The sequence below is a fragment of the Hemitrygon akajei genome, chromosome 10 (assembly GCF_048418815.1).
Source record: "Hemitrygon akajei chromosome 10, sHemAka1.3, whole genome shotgun sequence".
NCBI lineage: Eukaryota > Metazoa > Chordata > Chondrichthyes > Myliobatiformes > Dasyatidae > Hemitrygon > Hemitrygon akajei.
This window is the reverse complement of record NC_133133.1, coordinates 140479423-140504333: the sequence shown is the minus strand read 5'-3', so window position 1 is coordinate 140504333 and position 24911 is coordinate 140479423. Positions and strand designations below refer to the sequence as shown.

General features: G+C 39.5%; 1 protein-coding gene across 13 annotated transcripts in view; it reads right to left on the bottom strand.

The window, feature by feature from the left end:
- The window catches only part of cadps2 (Ca++-dependent secretion activator 2), a 669949-nt gene that overhangs the window by 75699 nt on the left and 569339 nt on the right, over positions 1–24911 (bottom strand). For 9 of the 13 annotated variants that reach the window (XM_073059126.1, XM_073059121.1, XM_073059123.1 and 6 more), the window contains 2 exons: positions 23525–23644; positions 10799–10954 (listed from right to left, as the gene is read on the bottom strand). In XM_073059126.1, coding sequence (XP_072915227.1) covers positions 10799–10954; positions 23525–23644 — 276 coding nt within the window. The remainder of the gene's footprint in view (positions 1–10798; positions 10955–23524; positions 23645–24911) is intronic. The other 4 variants (XM_073059129.1, XM_073059131.1, XM_073059132.1 and 1 more) reach the window with 1 other exon arrangement.

The following is a 24911-nucleotide window of genomic DNA, read 5'->3' as shown; positions in this document are numbered from 1 at the left end:
CAGTGAATGGTGGAAGTAATAGATCAACCAATAAGAAATATACACTAAGTCCAATGTGGAATGAAGGAATACCATCACAATCGCTTCCATTCGACCAGCTCAGCCTCTTTTCATACAGTTGTGTAAACATTAGGGGCCACGTATCAATTCCATCCCACTGCCTGTCTAGCAAGCTTCTGCGTCTTTCACAAGTAAGACCAGGAATTGAGCTTTGCTGATGCTCGGAAGAAGTGAGCACAGGAAGAATGATTTTTCAGCTACTGTCTAAAATATTCCTCAAGCAAGTAGTGTCTACAAAAGCACAATGAGTAAAGGAATAAAATTTTTAGCTCAGATTTAAGATAGAAAATCACCCAAAACCTACTAACCCCTGCTTGCTTTCAGTGTGCTCTGATGTCTATTGTGTTGTGGTCTGGTGTGAATTTAGTTGCAGTGTGGTCTGCATTGTAGAGTGGCATGTGTTGCTTTATAGTGTGAGATGTTTTGTTACAGTGCACCGTGTTCTGCTGTATTGTGGCATGTGTAACAACACCATTGCATCTTATGCATGCATTATAGCTTGACATACATTGTGGCAACGTGCACATTCAGTTATTCAGTTGTGATACGGCATGCGTTCCCTTATGATGTGCCAAGTAGCATGGTCTTGTGTGTTTAGTGTCATGGTGCATATTTTGACAATGATATGTATTGTGTAATGTCATGGTTTGCCCTTTGCTGGTGTGGTTTGCTTGGTGGTGTCATGTGAATGGTGTTGTGGCATGGATAGTGCAAGTGTTGCTTTATAATGTTGTGTTGTGGTCTGAAATGTACATGTAGCAGTATTGTGTGTTGTATTATAGTGCAGCAGGTACCGTGGCACCAATTACAGCATTATGTGTTGAGGCATGGTCTGTTAGGGTACGAAGCGGCTAGTGTTGGGGTTTGGTACGCAGATATTGCAATGTGCTGTTTGTTGTGGCATTGTGGTGAAGAACGTGTTGTAATGTTATGACACTGTATGTGCTGTTGAGTGCTGGGTGCTATTGCAGGGTATGTGACGAGCATATGTATGTGTACTTCGCTTTATGAAAGTACTAATAAAAAGATACAAAAGGTTTGACATTTAGACCTGAAGTTTTTGTTGGGATTTTCCTTTCAGAGACAAAGATCCAATACAAGTTCAAGTTCACATTTATTGTTATCTGACTGTATAGATAACATACATACACACACAACCAAATAAAACAGTGTTCCTCCCGACCAGTACACCCACAAAACATAAATCACACTCAGCACATAAAACATGAATACATTAATAAAGCATAATTCAAAATGCATGTAGTAATAGCACAGGTAAACAGTAAATAGTACATTAAACATATTTCTGTCCTAATGATGAGAGCTCGGTGATGGCAAGTTATTCATTAGTTTCAGAGGCTGAGGGAAGAAGCTGTTACTCAGTCTGGCTGCCCTAGTCCTGATGCTTGTATACCTCTTTTCTGACGGTAGTGGGTCAAAGAAATTATGGAATGGGTGGTAGGGATCCTCAATAATGTTTTGGACCCTTCATCTAAAATGTTGCCTGTAAATGGCAGCTCATTTGGGCCCTTCATCTACAACGCTGCCAATAAATGTCAAAAGTAGTGGGGAGGGAGGCCCCAAAGATCCTCTTGCCAGTTCTTACTGTCCTCTGAAGGGTCTTGCATTCCGAAACCACAGCTTCTATACCACACAATGATGCAGACAGACAGGACACGCTCGATGGCGCTGTTAGAATGAGGGTGAGGAGCACTGCATGCCTCAATCTCCTCAGAAGTGTAGACATTGCTGTACCTTCTTGACTACCAAGGAGGTGTTGTGGATCCAGGTGAGATCACTCGTTATGTGCAGAGCAAGAAACTTTGTGCTATTCACCCTTCCGACAGCAGAGTTATTGATGAGCAACAGAGAGTAGACAACCTGTGCATTCCTGAAGTCCTCAACCACCTCTTCTGTCTTGTCCACACTGACACACAGGTTGTTATTCCCACACTATCTGACAAGCCTCTCTACCTCCTCTCTGTATGCCAACTCATCATTCCTGATTGAAAAGAACAGAACCTTGGCCTCTGTACCTCCCTCTGAAATTGGATCCTCGACTCCCTAATTGTAAGACCACAGTCTGTGCGGATTGGTGATGAGATATTCTCCTCGCTGATGATCAACACTGGTGCACCTCAGGTGTGTGTGCTTAGCCCACTGCTCTACTCTCTCTATACCAATGACTGTGTGGCTAGGCATAGCTCAAATACCGTCTATAAATTTGCTGATGATATAACCATTGTTGGTAGAATCTCAGATGGAGATGAGAGGGCATACGGGAGTGAGATATACCAACTATTGGAATGGTGTCGCAGCAACAACCTGGCACTCAACATCAGTAAGATGAAAGAGCTGATTGTGGATTTCAGGAAGGGTAAGATGAAGGAATACATACCAATCCTCATAGAGGGATCAGAAGAGGAGAGAGTGAGCAGTTTCAAGTTCCTGGGTGTCAAGATCTCTGAGGATTTAACCTGGTCCCAACATACTGATGTAGTCATAAAGAAGGCAAGACAGCAGCTATACTTTTTTAGGAGTTTGAAGCGATTTGGCATGTCAACAAATACACTCAAAAGCTTCTATAGTTGTACCGTGGAGAGCATTCTGACAGGCTGCATCACTATCTGGTATGGGGAGGCTACTGCACAGGACGGAAAGAAGCTGCAGGAAGTTGTAAATCTCATCGGCTCCATCTTGGGCACTAGCCTACAAAGTACCCAGGACATCTTTGTGTCTCAGAAAGGCAGCGTCCATTATTAAAGACCTCCAGCACCCAGGGCATGCCCTTTTCTCACTGTTACCATCAGGCAGGAGGTACAGAAGCCTGAAAGTACACACTCATCGATTCAGGAACAGCTTCTCCTCATCTGCCACCCCATCCCTAAATGGACATTGAACCCTTGGACATTACCTCACTTCTTTAATATATATTATTTTTGTTTTTTGCACGAGTTTTAATCTATTCAATATACATATACTGTAATTGATTTATTTATTTATGATTATTAGTTTTTTTTCTTCTATATTATAAATTGCATTGAACTGCTGCTGCTAAGTTAACAAATTTCACGACACATGCCAGTGATAATAAACCTGATTCTGATTCTGATTCCTTGTTGCTGATGAGGCCAATGACTGTTATATTATCAGTGAATGTAATGACACGGTTTGAGCTGGATCTGGCAGTGCAGCTGCGAGTCAGCATCATGAACAGCAGTGGGCTGAGCACACCGTCCTGGGGGACACCAGTGCTCAGCGTGATGGAGCTTAAGATGTTACTGTCATCTTGTATGAGGAAAGGTTTTTGCATACCCAGATGATGCAATGTGCAAACCCTGTGCTTGATGACATCTACATATCTCCACACAATTTCCCATTTCAATTCCCCTTAACATAGAGAGTTAACAGAGCTTGGCAGCAAGGAGACATTTACAGTAGGGATCGTGCCATTTGGAATTACTAACTGAAATTTCCACCCACCCCTCTACCATTAATACCTTCATGGTTATGAAAGGACCATCACCACAGGAAACTCAAAGCACATTCTCTGAAGGACACCAGCAGTTAATTAAGCCGTAAATGAATTTTTTAGTACACAAAATATAAGTGGGACCAGTTGGTAAAATATATTTAATTTCTGGTAATTTTGCTTTAATTATTATTTTGTTTCTCTGGTTCCTTTACAGCTGTCAGAAACCACTGCCGAGGCTCCGTGGCAACAGAGGTTTCCTCAGGCTGGTGTGCTGAACAGGAGTGTGGTTGACACCACAACATCTGTTATCATCTCAGAAGGGTTCCTTCAATTACAGCCAACTGTCTTTGATCAGGTTTGATTGGGGAAAGCTGCTGCTGAACACCTCTGATGGATATGGCTCCACTGAAGCAGATGCAGAGGCACGCTACTGATTGTCGTCAAGCACACCTTCAGGAGGTAATTCCTCTGAGCCCACCTCAGAGAGAGGAAGTGCATTAGGAAACTGCTTAGTCAGAAGGTTCCAAGAAAGAAAAGGCAAACTTTGCAGCCATAACTGTAGAGTAGGGTCAGAACCTTGCAGCCAGTTGTCTCAAAGATTCAGAACCAATCAATTTACTATCTTTCCAGGCTACAGCCATGGATGCCACCAATACTTCACGTTTGCTCTGCACGGGCCTGAGAGTGGAATTTTCCTCTTTTTTTCTAGACAGAGAGAAAGATTGTGGACTTCTTTTTGTGCGCAATGCCATTGATATCACCAACAACACAATGAAGGTGCGCATTTTTATAGTGAGATGTACCATAGGCTCCTCGCCTTTCTCTCCTTGAATGCAGAGCTTGTCTGTGCAGTGTAATTGACACTGCCTTGCGTGCAGCATAGCAGTGACTGGATGTGTCCAGCATTTGCTGTACACCATCATGCAAACAACACCAGCAAAGGACACACCATGAATAAGATTATGAACAAGAAAATCATCAATTATTTTAATTATTCAATTATGAATAAGATTAAGATCATGAATAATGACATAACCATTACAGAATAAACACCATGTCAAAAGATGTATCATGACACAAAACACAGAAGACTATTAAACTTGCCATCACTGCAGAACACATTCCATATTGCAAATGAAAACACACACAATGAAATGCTCTGAGGTATGGCATGCTGTAGCACTTGCCGCAAACTGCAATGGAACTCGGGGCATACTATAATAAAGCATCACACACCATGTGCGTACATACAGTGCCTATAAAAAGTTTTCACTCCCCCCTTTGAAATTTTCATGTTTCATTGTTTCACTATACTGAATCACAGTGGATCTAATTTGGCTTTTTTTTTGACACTGATCAACAGAAAAAGACTCTATTGTGTCAAAGCGAAAAAAGATCTCTACAAAGGGACCTAAATTAATTACAAATTTAAAACACAAAATAATTGATTGCACAAGTATTTGCCTCCTTCAAGTCAGCATTTAGTAGTTGCACTTTTTCCAGCAATTACAGCCTTGAGTCTGTGTGGATAGGTCTCTATCAGCTCTGCAAATCTAGACATTGCAATTTTTCCCCATTCTTCTTTACAAGACTGCTCAAGCTCTGTCAGATTCCATGGGGATTGTGAGTGAGCAGCCCTTTTCAAGCCCAGCCACAAATTCTTAGTTTGACTGAGGTCTGGACTCTGACTTGGCCTCTTCAGGACATTAACTTTGTTGTTTTTAAGCCACTCCTTTGTTGCTTTGGTTTTATGCTTGGGGTCATTGTCTTGCCGGAAAACAAACCTTCCAAGTTGCAGTTCTCTTGCAGACTGCATCAGGATTTCCTCCAGGATTTCCCTGTATTTTGCTGCATTCATTTTACCCTCTGCCTTCACAAGCCTTCCAGGGCCTGCTGCGGAGAAGCATCCCCACAGCATGATGCAGCCACCACCATGCTTCATGGTAGGGATGGTGTGTTTTCGATGATCTGTGGTGTTTGGTGTAGCATTTATTCTGAAGGCCAATAGGTCAATTTTAGTTTCATCAGACCACCATAGAACCCTCTTCCTGTTAACTTCAGAGTCTCCCACATGCCTTCTGGTAAACTCTAGCGGAGATTTCATATGAGTTTTTTTTAAACAATGGCTTTCTCTCTGCCACTCTCCCATAAAGCTGTGACTGGTGAAGCACCCGGGCAACAGTTGTTGTATGCACAGTCTCTCCCATCTCAGTCACTGAAGCTTGTATCTCCTCCAGAGCTGTCATAGGTCTCTTGGTGATCTCCCTCACTACTCCCCTTTCTTGCACGATCACTCAGTTTTTGAGGACAGCCTGCTCTAGGCAGATTTTCAGCTCTGTCATATTCTTTCTATTTCGTGATGATTGACTTAACTGTACTCCAAGGGATATTCAGTGACTTGGAAATGTTCTTGTATCCATCTCCTGACTTGTGCTTTTCAATAACCTTTTAGCAGAGTTGCTTGGATACTGTCTTTTGTCTTCATGGTGTAGCTTTTGCCAGGATACTGACTCACCAGCAGTTGGACCTTTCAGGTACAGGTGTATTTTTACTACAATCAATTGAAACACCTTGTCTGCACACAGGTCTCCAAAAACAGATCTCTATGTAACTGATTATGTGACTTCTAAAACCAGTTGGCTGCACCATTGATGATTTGGTGTGCCATATTAAAGGGGGTGAATACTTATGCAATAAACTATTTTGTGTTATATATTTGAAATTAATTTAGATCACTTTGTAGAAATCTGTTTTCACTTTGACACAGAAGAGTTTTTTCTGTTCATCCATGTTAAAAAAGCCAAATGAAATCTACTGTGATTCAATGATGTAAAACAATAAAACATGAAATCCTCTGGGAGGTGGGGTGAACAGTTTTTATACGTACTGTATTACACGGCAACTAAATTCACACCAGGCCAAATACAACGCACAACGTAATGTAACAGGACCTTGAAAAGATAACGAGGACTGTCAGCACCTGACTTCTACACACTAATCCTCACACAAGAGGATTCTCAGAATAACGAAAGCTATGCTGCTACCTTCAACCTCTTTGAGCAAGCACAGGTATGCCTGCAGCACATTGGAAGAAGTTTGCAGTGTACAGCATGGGCTTTAGAAATCAACTGTGCTTTGTCACTGCCCAACCTGACAATCCTCCCAGCTCACCACCTCAGCCCTTGTGCCAGTAGCCATGTTGAACAGGAGGAGGAAAATGAGGAGTGGAAAGTGAAAGAAAAGGGAGGGTGGGAGAAGGAGAGGAAGGAAAGGGGAGGAAGGGTGGGTGAGGGAGAGGGAGGGTGGGAGTCAGTTAAAGACAGAGTCAGACAGAGAGAGAGAGAGAGAGAGAGAGAGAGAGAGAGAGAGAATGAGTGTGTGTGTGTGTGTGTGTGTGTGTGTGTGTGTGTGTGTGTGTGTGTGTGTGTGTGTGTATGTGTGTAGAGGGTTAGGTTTTTCCAGTTGGTCAATCAACAAATGACTGTTCAGCCATTCCTCACTCCATCCATTATAAGGCAGTAGAATCTGGAACTACAATGCACAGGTTTAAGATGAGAGGGGAGAAATTGAAAGGAGGTACGAAGGGTAAGTTTTTTTTACATAGAGGGCCATCGTTAACTGGAATGAACTGCAGAGGATGGTAGAGATAAATGCAATTACAAAGTTTAAATAGCATTTGGGGAGATACTTAGATGGTAAAAGCATATGGGCCTAATGCAGGTAAATGGAATTTGCAAATGTACAGATTAAGAGCAAGATGTATAAAATGGGTGAAAGGTCTTGTTTCTCTGCTGCACGCACTGTTTTCTCAAAGTTGCGCAACTGCACTGTAACTTAAATGTTTCCTTGTTGCCGTGCAACTGCAATTTTCTTTTATATTACATTAGGATCATTTTGAAATTGTGTTAACATATTTGTGAAATACCCTGTAATTAATTATGTGTCAATGAATATGATCCATCAATTTTCTAAATACAGATGCATCACAACCTTTGCTTTGAAACTTTTTAGAGCTTCAACATATTTACGTTGTCAGAGTTTCAAGTTACAACATTGTTACAAATTGTAACAATAAACACAGAATGGATGTTGGTAGCTCATTGTTAATAAACCATCAGCCTGCTGAATGCCAGTGTTGTCTAAATTTTCTTTGTTGCACTGTATTTCATTATACCCTTCAACTAATAGATAAAATAAAAATTGCCCTCTTTCAATTTTCATTCTAAATATTCATCATATACACATTACAAAAACAATATTTAAAATGCTGCGCATTTTTCAGGCTGTATAAAATTTTACGCTCAGAGTAATGGTTGTACTGAACAACTGTAAAAAGCAATCAGATGGAATATTGGCCGTACTATTCCATGATTTCAAGAACAATGTGTCAAAAGACCACAACACATTTGCCACATCATAGCAGCACACATGCCATACTTGCAACTGAATATACACGAGGAGCATCGGCTGCATTCCAACCATTTTTCTCAAGGTTTACCCTGAATTTGTAATGTTTTGCAAGCAATTAATAATTTATACTTGGTCCAATGCTTTTTATAGGTTTAATTAAATAATGTCTCATTGCTTTGCACAATCTACTGCTTTGAAGAAGAAGAGGATATTGCTAAAAATAATTGCTTATGAATATTGATTTATACTTACTAGGTTATTCTCATACATATAACCAAGTATTTTTAATGATCAGTTTGGTTACTTTCCTAAAACTGTAGTAAAAATATCAGGTCTGTTTGCAACTGCATCTGCAGCTTCAACTGCACCATTTGTAATCCAGGTGTGTTGTAATCCAGGTGTGTTGTAATCAGCTGTTGAACCTCAGCTGCTGCACTGTTTGAAATCAGTTTACTCTGCAGGGGTCAAACTTGCCATTTTTCCTGATCTGAATGACCCAACGACTCAGAGCGACAGAGGGATCTGGGTGCAAGGCCATAGTTCCCTAATGATAGTAGGACAGACGGGTAAGGTGATTAAGAATGCACTCAAGATGTATAGCTATGTGATGCCCTGGTTAAGATTTCTACTACTATGCTGAGAGGCATTTTATTTTAGCAGTTTTCAATAAAAGCAGAGTGTCCTGCTGGTAAGAGTGTTTTGGCTTCGGCTAAAGAAAAGGAACCATGTTGTCAAACTTCGGAATGTTAGGTCAGCCAATTGTAACTTTCTGCCCAGTGGAAAATTCGGGAGAGCTAGACTGGATCAGATGTCTGAAGGACAGTAGTCTGGTTTCAGGTCTTCAGCCGGGAGTTGCAGAGTGGGGCATAGGGGAAGATGCTGCAGAATTGTGTTTGAATGGAGAGTCCCCATTGCAAGAAGTGCTTTGTGCAGATGAATGGCTCCAAGTAGGTATGGCCTATACTCCTAAGAGAGCCAGTTTGTTCGAGATGGTCTTTGAGGAAAGCTTGGAATGTGGAGGGTGCTTCCACGCAGACCATGCGTCCAGTGTGTGAGCAAAACAATACACCTGACTACTCCAGAAATGAGCTCCAATGTTAATGTGCACATTGGAATGGTTTAATCATAATGGGCTCTTTTATTTTTCTTTTATTTTTCTGAAACTGTTTAAGTTGAAAGTTTGGTAAATATACTTTATTTAAAATCTTATGCTGGGGTACGATCTGTCACTTCTGGGCTACTGATAATAGTGTATGGACAGTATTTACACAGCATTAATGAAAAACCTATGTTCCTTAACTGGAACATCCTAACTTTCCTGTTTGGTTGAACCCCAAATCATTCCGACCCCAGATATATATTATTTATGAAAGGTGTCTTCTCACCGCTGAGTTACGTGACTGTTAGCAGAGTTAGCAAATGAGCCAAGTTTGTACAGAAGCCCCAGTGAGAGGGTTGCCCCTATATCAGCTGAGGCACAGAATAGATGAACAGAGACGGTATGATAGTATTTTATAAAACACCATGCCAGCCCACAGCTAGGCATATATTAGTTTGTCACAATATAATCTGAAGAACATGATGCTTAGGTAGATGACGGGAACCAGGATTGGAGGAATTTCATATTGGTATAACTGGGATTGTTTTCATCAAAACAAAGAAATTGATAGATAGACTTAATTGATCTATTTAGGATTAGGACAGGGCAGGAGGAAGGGCAAATTTCTCTTGGTAGAGAGATGTAACCAAAGTAGATAGATTTAAGGTGATGGGTAGAAAGATTAGCAGAGAGTTGAGGAGAATCTTCCCTCAGATAATCCAAAACTCACAGCTTAAATTGTGGGTTGTGGTAGAATGCTATCATGTTCACAAACTACTTGGATAAGCCCTTGATAAGCCATCATTTACAGGACTGCAGGTTGAGAAATGGGAAAAAGGACACCTCGAAAAAATCCTTTATCTGATAATATGGACATGATGGACCACATGACCTCCAATCAGCGCCAAAATATTCTGTGATACAATGATCATCTCATTTAGCTGTTAGAGGAGTGTACTGATCCAGCAGAACAGAAACAAACACCTTTTATACACACATAACCAAGCCTCAGAAGCTTAAAGCTTTCATTAACTTGTCAATCTAACACAACTATTCCTTATGTACATTTATGGGAACTGCAACTGAATGGATTATATTCCAAAAAGAAAACATTTCCCTTTTGTTGTCACATATGAGGGGGGAAGAAAAATTTCCAATTGACTTTATAATTACAGCTTGGTTTGCAGGAACATGCTTCCTAGTGAAGGTGGATTTGTTTCAAGTTGCACATTCAGAATCATTTCTCTTACAATATCATTCCCTCCCATAACTGTATCAATTAGAAAGGTTATAATGTATTGCTCACTGTCTGTGCTGGGGACAGTGGGGTGGTTAGATGGTTGATTAGGAAGTGGGGAATCAGGCAATGACAACATAAGAGTTTTGGAAATTAAAGGAGGCCCATACCAGGAGGAAGATGGATATCATGTTCTCCCTGACAGCTTTGCAAGCCTTTAATTAATATTGAAGAAAGTCCTACCATTATGGTGAAGACCTACTTCAGGGTTCTTAAGAGACCTGTAGGCCAGTAGAATTTCACGCAAATGATAGCAAACAAATGCTGTGTGCTATTTGATGTCACAACATGTGCTCAGATGTTTCTGGGTGCTCGTGTCTCAGGCTGATTTCAGTGTACAGTCTTCAGCGGAGTTTTGAAATTGGTTCCAAACAGAAAAGTTTGTACCCTTGGTTGCAAAGTGTGCAGCTTTTGCATTAATCTGTGATAGAACTCCTGTTTGGCCAGTCACACCTACCTTTTCACACAGGCCTCAATCATGTCACTTGCCATGAGTTTGAGTCTTTGGTCCAGATGTTGGGAGAATTCGGGCTCTGGCCAGTGTAGATCATAGACGAACATCTGTAGAGCATCCAGCTTCCAGAAGAGATCTTCCGATGTGGAAGAACCATTCCTAAAGCAAAAGAGCATTGTGGCATATGAAACGCTTTGTTCTGTAGACAATGCCCTCAAAACAGCATAGCCACAAGCACACAACAGGAAAGTAAAACCAGATACACACATAAATATTCAATACAGTTACTAGCAGTCTCATGAACAGGTTTATTGTCTGGGTCTTTGTTATTGTCATTGTGCTGGTGATATGGGATGGAATACAAGAACAGGAGAAAATCAGAGTAGGAATAGGCCTCTTGACCTCTCCAGTCTGCCCTACATACAAAATAATCTTGGCTGATCTGCCTCAGGCCCCACCTGCTTTTCTGTGCCAGTTCCCCATTGGCATCAATTCCCTGATCTCTCAAAAATTTATTAACCTCCATTTCAAACACTCCCAGGATCACAGTCTCCACAATTCTCCAGGAGAGAACATTTCGAAGGTTTACTACATTCCACAAGAAGACAGTTTGGTGCAGCTCAGTTTTAAATGACCACTTTCTTACATCTACATTAACTCATTTCCTATTAGTGAAAACACCTCAATCTCTTCTGTCATGCTCCCGCAAGATCTTATGGGTTTCAATGACATCATCCCTTATTCTGCTAACCTTCAAAGATCAGAAATCCAATATTTCTAGCCTCTTAGGACACGACTATCCCTTTATCCCCGGAATAAGCCCAGTGTATCTCTCTTACCTCCAGTGCTACTATATCCTTTTTAAAATAAGTTTAAAAATATTCCAGATGTGGTTTGAATGCACACTGGACTATTGCAACAATACTTCCCGGTTTCTAAGCTCCAACCCTTGTAATGAAGGTGAATGTGCTGTTTCCTTTCCTGACCATTTGCTGTAGAGACCTGTGCATGATGCAGAAAAACACCCGTTTCCCACTGTAATGCTCACTTGTGATCTCCCTCCATTTAGTCGACCTATTGACTCATTTTACTAAAGTGCATGAAACTCCGTCAGACAAGATTTGTCCATTCACCTATCCATAAACTGTTAAAGAATCGTGAAGCCCTCATCACAGCATGAGTTATCAATGTTATAGGAAGAATTATTTTCTGACACATTATTTATTACCTGTGGTTATCTGGTGAATGGAAGGCTGAATCTTGAGGACAAGGAGAGTTTTATAATGAGCAATTGTTATTTAAATTCTGAATGAAAATTTTCTGGAATGTTCATCTGTTTGATGATTCATCATGTCATTATCATATAATGATAGCAACACAATTTTGTAAGTGTAGTCTAGTATTTGGTAACAGTCTACAGAAATGATTAATCTAAAACTGACCTATCAAATTTTATTTTATGAATTCTTAGAAACATAAATACATAAAAACAAAAAACGAGGAAATCTGCAGATGCTGGAAATTCAAGCAACACACACAAAATGCTGGTGGAACGCAGCAGGCCAGGCAGCATCTATAGGGAGAAGCGCTGTCGACGTTATGGGTCTCGGCCCGAAACGTCAACAGTGCTTCTCCCTATAGATGCTGCCTGGCCTGATGCGTTCCACCAGCATTTTGTGTGTGTTACATAAAAACGAAAGCTACTTTAGTAAGGTGGTTGTAAAAATTCCTTCAATGGCGTTCTGAATATTAAATAAATGAATGGACAAAATTTGTTTAAGTTAGACAGAATCAATGGATGCTATAATTAATTATCCTGTTCGCGATTGGGAGGAAGTATTTGGCTAAGATTCACATTCAGTATGATCATTTTAAGGTTGCTGCCAAAGGCAATTATGGATGTCAGATGAAGACTGAATCAAGGCCAGTTATAAAAATGCACAATGAAACATTTCTCAATCTCACTGTTTAGATTTACACAGTTTGTACAAGAACTTTGTTGAAGTTAAATCCCATGAAGCATATTCAAACAGTGAACAGAATTGATCCTTTTAAGGTGAATGAAGGCAAGTTTAGGGACATGTCAAAGGAAAGTTTGTTTTTCCTCAGTATGTGGTGGGGCCTGCAATACACTGCCAGTGGTGGTGTTGGAGGCTGATAAAATAGGGGCATTTAAGAGACTTTTTGATTGACATTTGGATGTATGAAAAATGGAGGGTTTTGGGCTATATAGTAAGGAGAAAAGGTTAGACTGATCATGGAGTAGATTTATGCAGGTTGGCACAATATTTTGGGCCAAAGGGTCTAAGCTGTCTTGACTTTGTAGAGAAGGTAAATAATCTTTAACCTGTTTTGCAGAAATAATGATTATTCTCAATTCTGGATTCAAACTCTAAATCAGGGTTTGGAAACATTAGTTTCTCTGCAAATAACAACTCAAGGTTCAGAATATATTTTGAATGACCATTTATCTTCACAGATCCAACCATTCACCCTCAAGAATACGTGCACAGCAGCCTGATGGTTACCAAGTGAAATGGTTAATCCTAATGTCATATTCTGCCCTTCTTCCACTGCCTTGACTTCACCAGTTCTCAATAACGATGATCAACAAAACCATCGTTTGTCATTGTAACCCATCAGGACCAATTACTGATGATATTCAAAATCAGGAGGTAAAAAACCAAATCTGGCAAAAATGTTTAGCATCAGGTAATATACTTGTGCATTGTGCAAGGTAAAATAAAAGAAGTGACGGAGAGAAAGCTTAAGGGATGTTGAGAAGCAGGTGTTAAGGGATTAAAGGATTAAGTCAATGGTCAGGGTTATTCAAACACTCGCTTAATCATGGACACATCTACAGGGCAATTTACATCTTGGTTAAGAAAGGTGCCTTCCTTTGAATTATGATTAAAGGGTTGGTGGTTTGATATGTGAAATGCAGTGATCCCTCAACAATATCCTGATAACATGGTATTGGTTTATTTCTCTCAGCCAAAGTCACAAGTGGTCAGAGATAGTGCACACATAACTGGCCTACATCTGCTACTTATTTCGACATCCATGTCTCTGCATATAATGTGGAAAATAATCAAAGTGATTACCAGGCAATAATTTAATCAAATGGCTCAAACATTACAAGAGCAAAATTCTCAAGGCTTGCAAATCAAAACATAACACAGAAATTACTCCACGGATTTGAAATCATTGCTGTCTATTGCAATGATGCAATAATATTAATGCAGTGCAGCTAAAGGGTTATTTTGATTTTGGGTTGGTTCTTGGCCAGGCAATGGTTGTTAGTTCCAGTTATTTATTTATTATTTAGAGATACAGCATGGAACAGACCCTTTTGGCCCAATGAGCCACACTGCCCAGCAACCCACTGATTTTACCATAGACTAATCACAGGACAATTTACAATGACCAATTAACATACTAACCGATATGTCTTTGGACTGTGGGAAGAAACCGGAGTACCCGGAGGAAACCCATGGGAAGGTTGTACAAACTTCTTACAGAGGATGCCAGAATTGAACTCTGAACTCCGACACCATAAGCTGTAGTAGCATTGCATTAACTGCGAGGCTACCGTGGCGTGGCTGTTATATATTCTTGTCATATTCAACAGTGTACACATCATCATTTAGTAAATCTGCCACTAATTCACTTGCTGGGTGGGATTCTACATACCGTAAACATACATCTGAACTTACTTGGACTTTAGAAGGATGAGGGTGAATCTTATTGAAACCTTTTGTATGTTGAAAGGCCTAGACAGAGTAGATGTGGAAAGGATGTTTCCCATGGTGGGGGAATCTAGGACAAGAGGGCACAGCCTCAGGATAGAGGGATGTCTACTTAAAACACAGATGCAGAGAAATTTCTTCAGCCAGAAGGTGGAGAATTTGTGGAATTTGTTACCACAGGCAGCTGTGGAGGCCAGCTCGTTGGGTGTATTTAAAGCAGAGCTTGACAGGCTCTTGACCGGACATGGCATCAAAGGCTATGGGGAGAAGGCCAGGGGATAGAACTAAGAAGGGGGAAAAAGGATCAACCACGATTGAATGGCGTTGCAGACTCAATGGGCCAAGTGAACTAAATCTGCTCTTATGGTCTTTACCTTGGCTGAAATGCTGGAGATAAGAAGGACATCATTTGATATTTTATATTTGTGCACCAAAAAAGTGTTTCATTCCAGTTAAGCATTTGAAGAAAATCATATCTTAGAAATATACAAAAATAATTTGTTTAGAGAAGTAGGCACCTCCACAACAGACCCTATGGATCAGATTCTCACTGGATCAATCAGTGAAAACCACTTGGGAAAAGAACACGAAGCCAGAATGCTGCGCCATCTGAAGTTGTTATCAAAGGCAAAATACACCATCAGGAAAACAGAGATAGCAAGAACAGTTCATGAAAATGCCATCTAACTCCTATAGAGCTGATTGTTCTGTACTTAAGACTTGCTCAGAAAGTGAAAGGACTTCTGCCCTGATGGAAGACTGCACTGTTCCTGAGTGACTGTGTGTTTTGCTGTAGGCTGATATTTTTTAAGTGCCTTAAATTTTCACTGGTGAAAGAGTCATGTCCAAGGGATATAGCTATAGATAAGGAGCTGATTATTTAGGAATGAGGAGCAGAGAAATTTCTTCTCTCAGAGGGTAGTTGCTGTCTGGAATTCTCTGCCTTGGAAGGCAGGGGAGGATACGTTATTCAATGATCTCAAGTGGAGATAGATAAATACTTCAAGGATTGAGGAATTGTGGGTATTGCTGAGAAGGGACAGAAGAGGAAGGTGAGTTGAAGCCAGTTTTGATCAGTTACAATCACATTGAATGGTGGGGAAGGCTTGAGTGGTCTGGTGGCCTATTCCTGCTCATATTTTTATTAATGTTTGTCATATTTATATTAGCCAAATGGTGCCTGGATGATTAAAATCAGATTTACATGCACCTGCTTCACTCCTGGTCCATTCACTCCACATATCCCATTTCAGTGATGCTAAAGTGCAGTCAAGACTCCCTGCTCTCCACTAAGCTGGATTGTTGTTCATCCCCTTCAACAAAACTCCCAACTGTTATTCTCTGACAATGGCAATGAAAAAGACTTCAATGCAAATGTACACAACCTTTTGATATTCCTTGTCATAACTGCTTCACGAAAATTAAAAATAAGGCAATTTCTATTTCACTTGAGTCTTATGTGTTAGGGTAAATTCACTTTAAAAGGTAGATAGAATTATTTACTTTGTTGGGAGAGTCCAGAATAGGGGAGCTTCACCTTAAAATCGGAGCAAGGCCATTAATGTTACCGTTAGGAACACTGCTGCAGAGTTAAGTGGAAACGAGGAACCCTTCCTAAAAATCTGCTGCAGATAGGACACCTGAAAAGTTCAGTTAAGTCTGAAAGACAATTATTGTTCTATTATCAAATGTTCTTCATTAATCAATGAGCAAATCTGACACAAAAGATCTGTTGAGAAAATACAAAGAATTTTGTAACTTATTGTAAAGGGTGAGTAGTGGTGAGAAAGTGGTGTCTATTGTTGGGGAGAAAGTATTTTTAATTATCTTGAAGGGAAGTACATATGTCCTATATTTACAAACAAATTATTTTTGTAATTTTCCTAATACATTTTTCTTCAAGTGAATGGTATGAGACGCTTCATAGCCTGCAAATGTATCCAAAGTGGACATACAGTATGAAGATAGAGACCAGCTGTGGTCAAAAGGAAGAAAAGGGGCTGAGTGGTTAACTTCTGTCCCTATTTTTAAATGGCTTGCACACTGTGTTAGCACAAACTTCAATCCGTACAAATTGTCGCCTTGCAAATGAAACTGATTGACTTCAAATGAAGCAGCTATCCCTAACATGGTGTAGGAGTGATTAATTATTAATACCAAATATACTAGAAATATGGAGGAAATAAAAACCAAAATTGCTGGAGGACCACAGCAAGTCAGGCAGCATATATGGAGGGAAATGGACAATCAGTGTTTTGGGTTGATATCTTTCATCTGGACAGGGAACATGGATTGTCTAGTAAGTTTAACAACCTAAAGTCTTCACTGCGACTATCATCAGAATTAGGTTTATCCAAATATGGGAAGATCATCCCTGGTCTGCTTATTTCTTTCTTCCACCCTCTGCAGATATGTTATTGACATGGTGATAATTTTGTTGTTTGTTCGTCACAGAAAAGGGATTTGGATAGACAGTAAAATCATCCTACCATAATACAGAAATTGGTGAGCTTTCTGCAACCCTACAGCAGAGTCAAAATAAAATCACTTCAACTTGATTTTGATATTCTTTTGCTTGTAAATGACCCCAGGCAATGTTTTCATATAACCACTTGATGCACTCATATCAAGTTCCCATTTCCATTATTTTAATAGAAGCATTTATTTTCAATGCATATGTCCAAATAATAGACCAAGGAATTTGATACCACTACATTAAATGCTCAGACGATTATGTTGTTCATGGTGATTTCCAGATCATATTGTTTAAATCTGCAAGGTGGAGCAAGGCTGATGGAACCACCTTCACCCTAGATGATGAACTTTGGTTGATTGGGGTGCATCAGAATCTAATATAGTGTAACTCTTCTTCATATCAGGTGAATGGTCTTATATTGATCATTACAATCATTATTTTGAAATTACGGGCTACTTCATGGACATTTCTCTTCAAAATTACAACTACGGTGTTGATAAACATTGATGCTAATCATTTCCTAATGATGATCAGCTCACATTAAAGGGTGTTTTGTCAATGAACTTTTGCTTACAAATTCACTGATCCCAACACAACTGAGAAACAGATCAGCAACACTGGCAAGTTATGATTGTGCAGGTACTGTTTTACATTCTAAAAATGTAAAATTTTAAATGTAGCCCTCTGTAACATTTTAAAAGGTTTGAGTCAATTTACCTACACATGGGAAATGGCTACAGGCAAAGAACACACATGGGTTCTATTCTGGAACAGGGATTTGTGAACTAATTAGAGCATTAAGTTTTTACCCTCATATTTAATTAGCTCTTTGTCCCTCATGTCAGCATTCAGTCTTTGTGTTGACAAACATATTAAGAGTTTGCCCAACTTTAGTAGGCTTATACACCAATGTTCATTGTGAAAACAATGGAAACCTAAATCTCCTAAAATGCACTGAAACCTATTCAGAAGGGGATCAGCAAAATACAAATGCTAACCACACAGATCCAGATTTGCGTAAGGAAATATGAAGCAATCAATTTCCTTGCAAAGACAGCGTGCAAAGAAGACAAAAGACACATACCAAACATATGCACACACATTCAGAGTCATGTTCTTCATGGTGAAAGAAGGATACTTGATAGTCCTACCTGGCAGACACTACAGATATCGTGTGACAGCAGGTGATTGGCAGCCTCGACTATATAGATACCAAGTGAACTTTGGTAAGTTAACCCTGTCACTCAATATAACATTTGGATCTAATCATTTCAACATCTTGATTTGTGAATTAATTAAGAATTGCCCCTTTAATGTTTCCAGCCTCTGTGGTACATTGGTTTTGAATCTCTTTAATGTTGTTAGGTTTAGAGTCTGGTCTACAGAACTCAAGCCAGCAAACCAGTGAACAGGCCGTCAAGTTGTTTCAAACTATTGCATTATGCATGCTGCTGGCTGTGAGAGATAGCATCTTCTAATTGCAAGCCATCCACAGTTTTGATTAGTTATCAACTGTACAGGAAGTGTTTGCAACAACTAAATTCCTCCTTGCAATTATATCAAACATCTGTACAGAAAGGCATCGAGCCAAAATAATGATTCTTCCAGCTCACAGATTACCTACTTTATAAATACCGTGAAATTACTGATCTTTTCATTCCACCCTGTTCTCTTCACCTCAACAAAAATTCTTCACCACTCTAATGCAATATTTTCAGAGCAAATTTTGAGCATCAGCCAAATGAGTTGAAAACTTTTGGCTCAATTTTATTCAATTAAAAATAAAATGTGAACAAAAAAAACAGAATTTGTTTTCAAAACTGTTGGAAAGGTATAGTGAGAAGTAATTTGTTAGGCTGGTTGGGGCTTGTGTTTCAACTGGAAGCAACATGCAAAGTCAGCACTGCATATGTAGATCAGTCCAAAGAGGGCACACTCCTCATTTTCAGTCTTTTATGCATCAATATGTACAACTTCATAATGTACTTTTTCTTGCAGACTGTCTCAATATAGATACAGTACATGTGGTTGGCACTATTAATTGGCCATTAGCAAAACTATCATGTTTCTCTGCATCAGATATGCAGTGTGTAAAACAGTAACATCACTTATCAAATGCAATTCCCTGTGCAGTTCATCTATCTAGATACATTTTCTGTGTTCTCTTTCCATTTGTAGTCTTTAATGTCTTATTCACTTTCTCCTTTAAATATATTCTTTGCATACTCCTGGTTCACATTCTTCATCGGTCATCTTTAAATTTTCACTGTTTGTGGTTTTTGTTCGAATTACGTTCCTAATTTGATTGTCTCAAGTGACCTCTCCTGTGCTCTGAAGAGCAACCTTGGGTGATATCCAGGTAATTGGTAGCAGGCACAGGGTCAGATAGGAGCTCCTGCCACCACACTTCGGCCACTAGTTGCAAGATGTACTGTACCCTTATGACTACGGAATACAGCAGGATAAACTGGAATTAGAGGGAATACAATGACATAGATTGGGAATTAGATATCATACAGAAAGCAAAGAGTAGAAAGCACGGATTGTGCTCGGCTTGGCAGGTTGTGAAAAGCAGGGTACTGCAGGTGGGATGTATTGCTTTTTCAGAAGTCATTTGATATGCTCCCGCACACAAGGTTGGTCAACAAGGTTAGAGCACAAGGAATTTTACTGCCATGGAATGTGAACTGAAAGTCAGACCAAAAGGGAAGAGTGTGGATAAATAGAATGTTCTCAGGTTTGCAGAGGGGTTGGTGCTTGGGCCTCAGCTTTTCACAATCTAGATCAATGATCTGGCTGAGATGACAGATTATTATATTTCCAGGTTTTCTGCGTTCATTACAGTGGATTGTGAGTATATAAAGAGGCTTCTAGGAAATATGCATAAGCTGATTAACTGGGCAAGAACATCGTAGATGAACATGATTTGGATTGAGTCCTTATCCACATTGGTGTACATAAAAGAAGAGCTAAGTATTAATGAAATGGTAAGACATTGGATGGCGCTGATGTTCAGAAGGACCTAGGTGTGCTTGTGCCCAAGTGGTTGAGAGCCAACATACAGATATAGCAAGCAGGAAGGACAGTAAATGCCGGTTAACTGTCGGCTAACTATTACTTGGATTGCACTACCTGTATGTATAATCTATATTTTCATTTATATTTATCATCATTATTGTTATGAGCAGAGAGTAAATTCCAGAAGTAAATTCCTTGTATGTGCATAGGTACTTGGCGATTAAAGTCTGATTCTGATTCTGATAGGAACTCTTATTGCAATTGTATAGTGACTTGTTGAGATGACACCTGGTACATTTCATTCAGTTTTGGCCACCTACTTAAGAGCTTGCCATTGAAAGAGTGCTGCAAACATTCACTAGACTGATTTCAAGGATGGTGAGTCTGCCATATGAGGTGAGGTCTCATTAAATACTACACATAAAACGCTTAAAGGGCTTGGAAGCTAGATTGAAGATGTTTCCTCTGGCTGAGGAATCAAGTACATAGGACATGGTCTCACAATATGGGGGCAGGCTGGTTTGGACTGAGTGAAGAGTAGTTTCTTTACTTGGAAGGTTGTGGATCTTTGGTGTTTTCAAGTCCGGTGGGCTGTGAGTGCTCATTGTGTTCATGCATAACTTAGATTGATACATTTTTGCAAATTAAGGGAATCAAGGAAAGTGGGATAGTGCAGGAAAATTATGCTTAGATAGAAGATCAGATATGATCTTAATGAACAGCAGAGAAGGATCAAAGATGTAAAGCTAATGATTCATATGTTGTTTTGTACAATTTTGCTAAAAAATTCAAATAAGTTTATGAACCAGTAAAATTAACTAATGAGTTATGCTGATGACTGTTGCAGAGTTGGAAAACAGAAGGGAAATAAGACATATAGTGCTCTAACTGTTGATTTAAACTGGTCTTGGATTGAGGTCCCTGAATATTGATCTAAAACAATGCTTTGCTGCTAATCACCCATCTCCCTTGATTTGGGCTTGATATCTAAGAAAGAGTGTGCTGGCATTGAAGAGTGTCAGGGGAGCTTTATGAGAATAATCCCAAGATTGAAAGGGTTAATGTATCAGCAGTGTTTGGTGGCTCTAGTCCTGTACTTACTGGAATTTAGAAGAATGAGGATGGATCTTATTGAAATCTACCAAATATTGAAAGACACAGAGTGGACCTGGACAGGATAGTTCCAATAGTAGGTGAGGGCACAACCTCAGGATAGAAGGATATCTCTTTAGAACAGAGATGAGAAGCAATTTCTTTAGCCAGAGGGTGGTGAATCTGTTGAAATCATTGCCACAGATGGCTGTGGAGGCCAAGCCATTGGGTATATTTGGAGCAGAGCTTGACAGGTTCTTGATTAGTAAGAGTGTCACAGGTTATAGGAGTGAGGGAGGGAATGGCAGGCAAATAGGTTTGAGAGGAAAAATAAATCAGCCATGATTGAATGGCAGATCAGACTCAAAGAGCCAAATGGCCTAATTCTTTTTCAATGTCCCTGCCTTTTACCTGAACCTCATTGTTGCTTCACATAGCTTACTCAACTGGAACAGGAAAAAGCATGCTTTCATCTGCTCTGAAATTACTGTGTATCAAAGTAAGGTCAGTCATTTGTTCTTTTTTCTACTCGGCTACTTTTAAAACCAACAAAACTAATCACAATCGGAATATCCACTAGATTAAAGACATTCTAAATATAAAAAAAAACACTTGCTGCTAGCTTTTCAACTGTGAAGTCAGTGGCTACCAGAATCAACTCAAGAAGGTGGGTGAGGGAATAGGAAAATTGACCTGTGTGGATCCTGTAGTTTCCTCATTTCCAAAGGCATTCAGAGACTTTGATGGATCAACATTTTATCTGCTTATAAAGTACAGTGGATTCCAGTTAATTGGGCTGTCAGTTAATTGGGGCAGCCACTTATTTGAGACAAATCTTAGAGAACAAATAACAAATTGAGAAAATAGCTGGATTCCGTTCATTTATTTGGGACACTGTGGCACATAATTGGGACAAGAGACTGTAGGCGAACACTTTCTAGCTCATGTCACACATTGTGTGGCCATTAGACACTGCACTATGCATAGAGTGAAGTTTTTAAATAGCATCTGTTGTGTGTGTTTGTATTCAAAAAGCAGTGATTTTTGTCGCTGATAGTTACGAGTAGTTAAGTAGTAAGACAATTCAAAACTCACTGTTTTGCTCACTGTGGTTTCAAGAATTCAGGCTTGGAGATTCCAGGATTGGCTGGGAGTGAAAATGAAACAATTTCTCTGCTTCAACAAGTTAGCAACTACAGAGAATTTGAAGTAATCGACAATCATCATGAATTTTCCAAGGACAATGAAGATTTGGAGGATGTAGTTGTTGAAAGCCTTTGAAGGCAATCCATTATCTGCACCAGGTGTCTGCACTGATTTTGTTCATTTACAGTCAATCAAATGCACACGACAGTGTACACAGGATTAATTCCTCCACTGATAACTATTAGGATCTAATATACAGTTTTGTGGTTCTGGGGGAGTTTTGGTAGTGTTCTAATTTGTTCTGTATTTCATTTAAATACATAGATAAATGGTAGTTTATCTTTTTTTATATCTTTTTAATTATTTCCTTAAAACTTCGGCTAATTGGGGCAATCGCTTAATTGGGCCAAAATGTGTTGGTTCCATTATGTGGCAAATGATCGGAATCCACTGTAAATACATTTTGTAGGGCAAGGAGTTTCCCCTTGTATTCTGCAAAAGATTATAGCTTGCTGTCACCCTCTTGCACATCACTGCCCCCCAACTCCTGTATCTGTTTCCCCATAGCAGGTCTTAAATGTTGACAGGATCTTTATCCCAACAGACCAATAAGCTGCTTCTATGTCCCTGTTTGGCAGCTGCAACTTACTGACAAAATGAGCTCTGATGCTGAGAGAGCTTTGAGCTTCACGTACATCATCACAAACCAATTTTTTTTTGTCAATTTCAGAATAAGAAAAAAAGAATCCCCTTATTGGTAACACACTCTGAAAAAGATCAATATTTTATCATGGCTTATTACTTTTTGCTAAACTAAGTGTCACTGATGAAAAAAAATGGAGCATTTGAATCTAGTTTAAACCGCTCTAAGGCGTCATTTTGCGATGACACATAGGGTAGATATGTCAAGTAAATACCTGCATAGTGGAAATCAGTTTTGTCCTTCAATGTGTACTTTCCACATTAATATCAATAACTGGATAATGAAGCATTGCAATTCAGTAATAAAATGGAGAACAGTTTCATTTCCTTTGCTTCTATTCCCAGTAGCATTTACATGCACAGAATCTTCAATAAACAATAAGTAATCCTCCATTTACATGCAATGCACAGGAGCTGGAGTACTATCTAAAACATAATAGCTTGCTTCATGCCTGCAACCAACCATGCACACGAGACACAACAGCAAGAGTACACAAAATGCAAAGTTCACAAGCAAGAAGCTACCCAATTCTACAGAATACACACGTGGAATCATATAAAGAAGCCATCCAAGATGAGGGAGAGAAACTAGGCATTTGCGGAAGATTAAGAGGCAGACTTGGGACTTTTGGTAGGCTCACGCTAACAAGGTTATTGGTGAGGTTCCTGTGGGAGAAAGGACAACATCAGAGAAATCATATTGTAAGAATTAAGTAAAAATAACGTTCATTTAATGCTATTAAATGGATGTTCCCTGGCTCAAGAAACCAGCTAGCTGCTTCTTTGTGATAAAGTGACTCACAATAATTAATTTTTTTTGAATTTATATGGTGGTTAGAATATTTGGAAAAGAAAAGTCAATTATCAGAAGACATCACCATATAAGAGAGGGGAAAGCTCTTATCATAACGTTTAAGTTACTATATTACCTCCTAGTTAAGACTAATGGTGTAGTATAAATTATGAAATTGCATACTAGAGCTGACAATTAGCAATCTGAAAACTGCAAAATTGCTAGCCACGCTAATGATCACAATGATCTACAAGATTGTTTAAAGTCCAATGAGTTTACTAATGTCCCTAGGAGAGGAACGCTAATAGTCTATCTTATAAATGAGGTAACAAAATAATTATGAACTTGGTGGGTTTTGATCCCTTTTAGTAAAAACGTACACTTGCATTGAGGGATTGCAGTGAAGATTTAGCAGACTAGCTCCCAGAATGGTAGGTTTACTATTTGAGAAGAGATTAAGTAGAATGGGCTGGTATTGTCTGGTGTTTAGAAAGATAAGCGATGATGTTACTAAAACTCATTAAGCTCACTAAAATTCTCAAAGAGTCTGACAGGCTGGATGCAGGGAAGATGCATCCCTGGCTAGAACCAAGGAGATAGTTTTGAAATAAGGTGGAAGCCACGTAGAATGGAAATGGAAAGAAATGCCTGCACACAAGTGTGTGTGTGTGTGTGTGTGCGTGCGTGCGTGCGTGTGTGAGACTCCACCTTGACCTCTGAAATGTCTTAGCTTGTTTCAAAAACAGCAATATTAAAACACATAGAGGGAAAGTAGGCCAAGGCAAAATAGGGATAATCTCACCTGTGACATCCTCAACCCACAAAAGGATACTTAAAGTTGATTTTAAAAAAATAAGGCTGACAAGTGTTAATATAAGGTAGTCTATAAACAAATTAATTCAGAGTACATGCTGATGATCCCTTTTGTTTAATACATATTTTTAAATTAATTGACTGGATGGGGAAGTTACATTTAAGGCCAGCATTTATTGCCTGTTCCTAAATTTTAACTGAGGAGTCAACCATATTGCTGACTTTGGAGTCATGTACAGGCCAGACCAGGTGAGAGTGGCAAACTGCTTTCACAGAAGGACTTTGGTAATCAGACTGGATTTTAGAAAAATCTGTACATTTCATGGA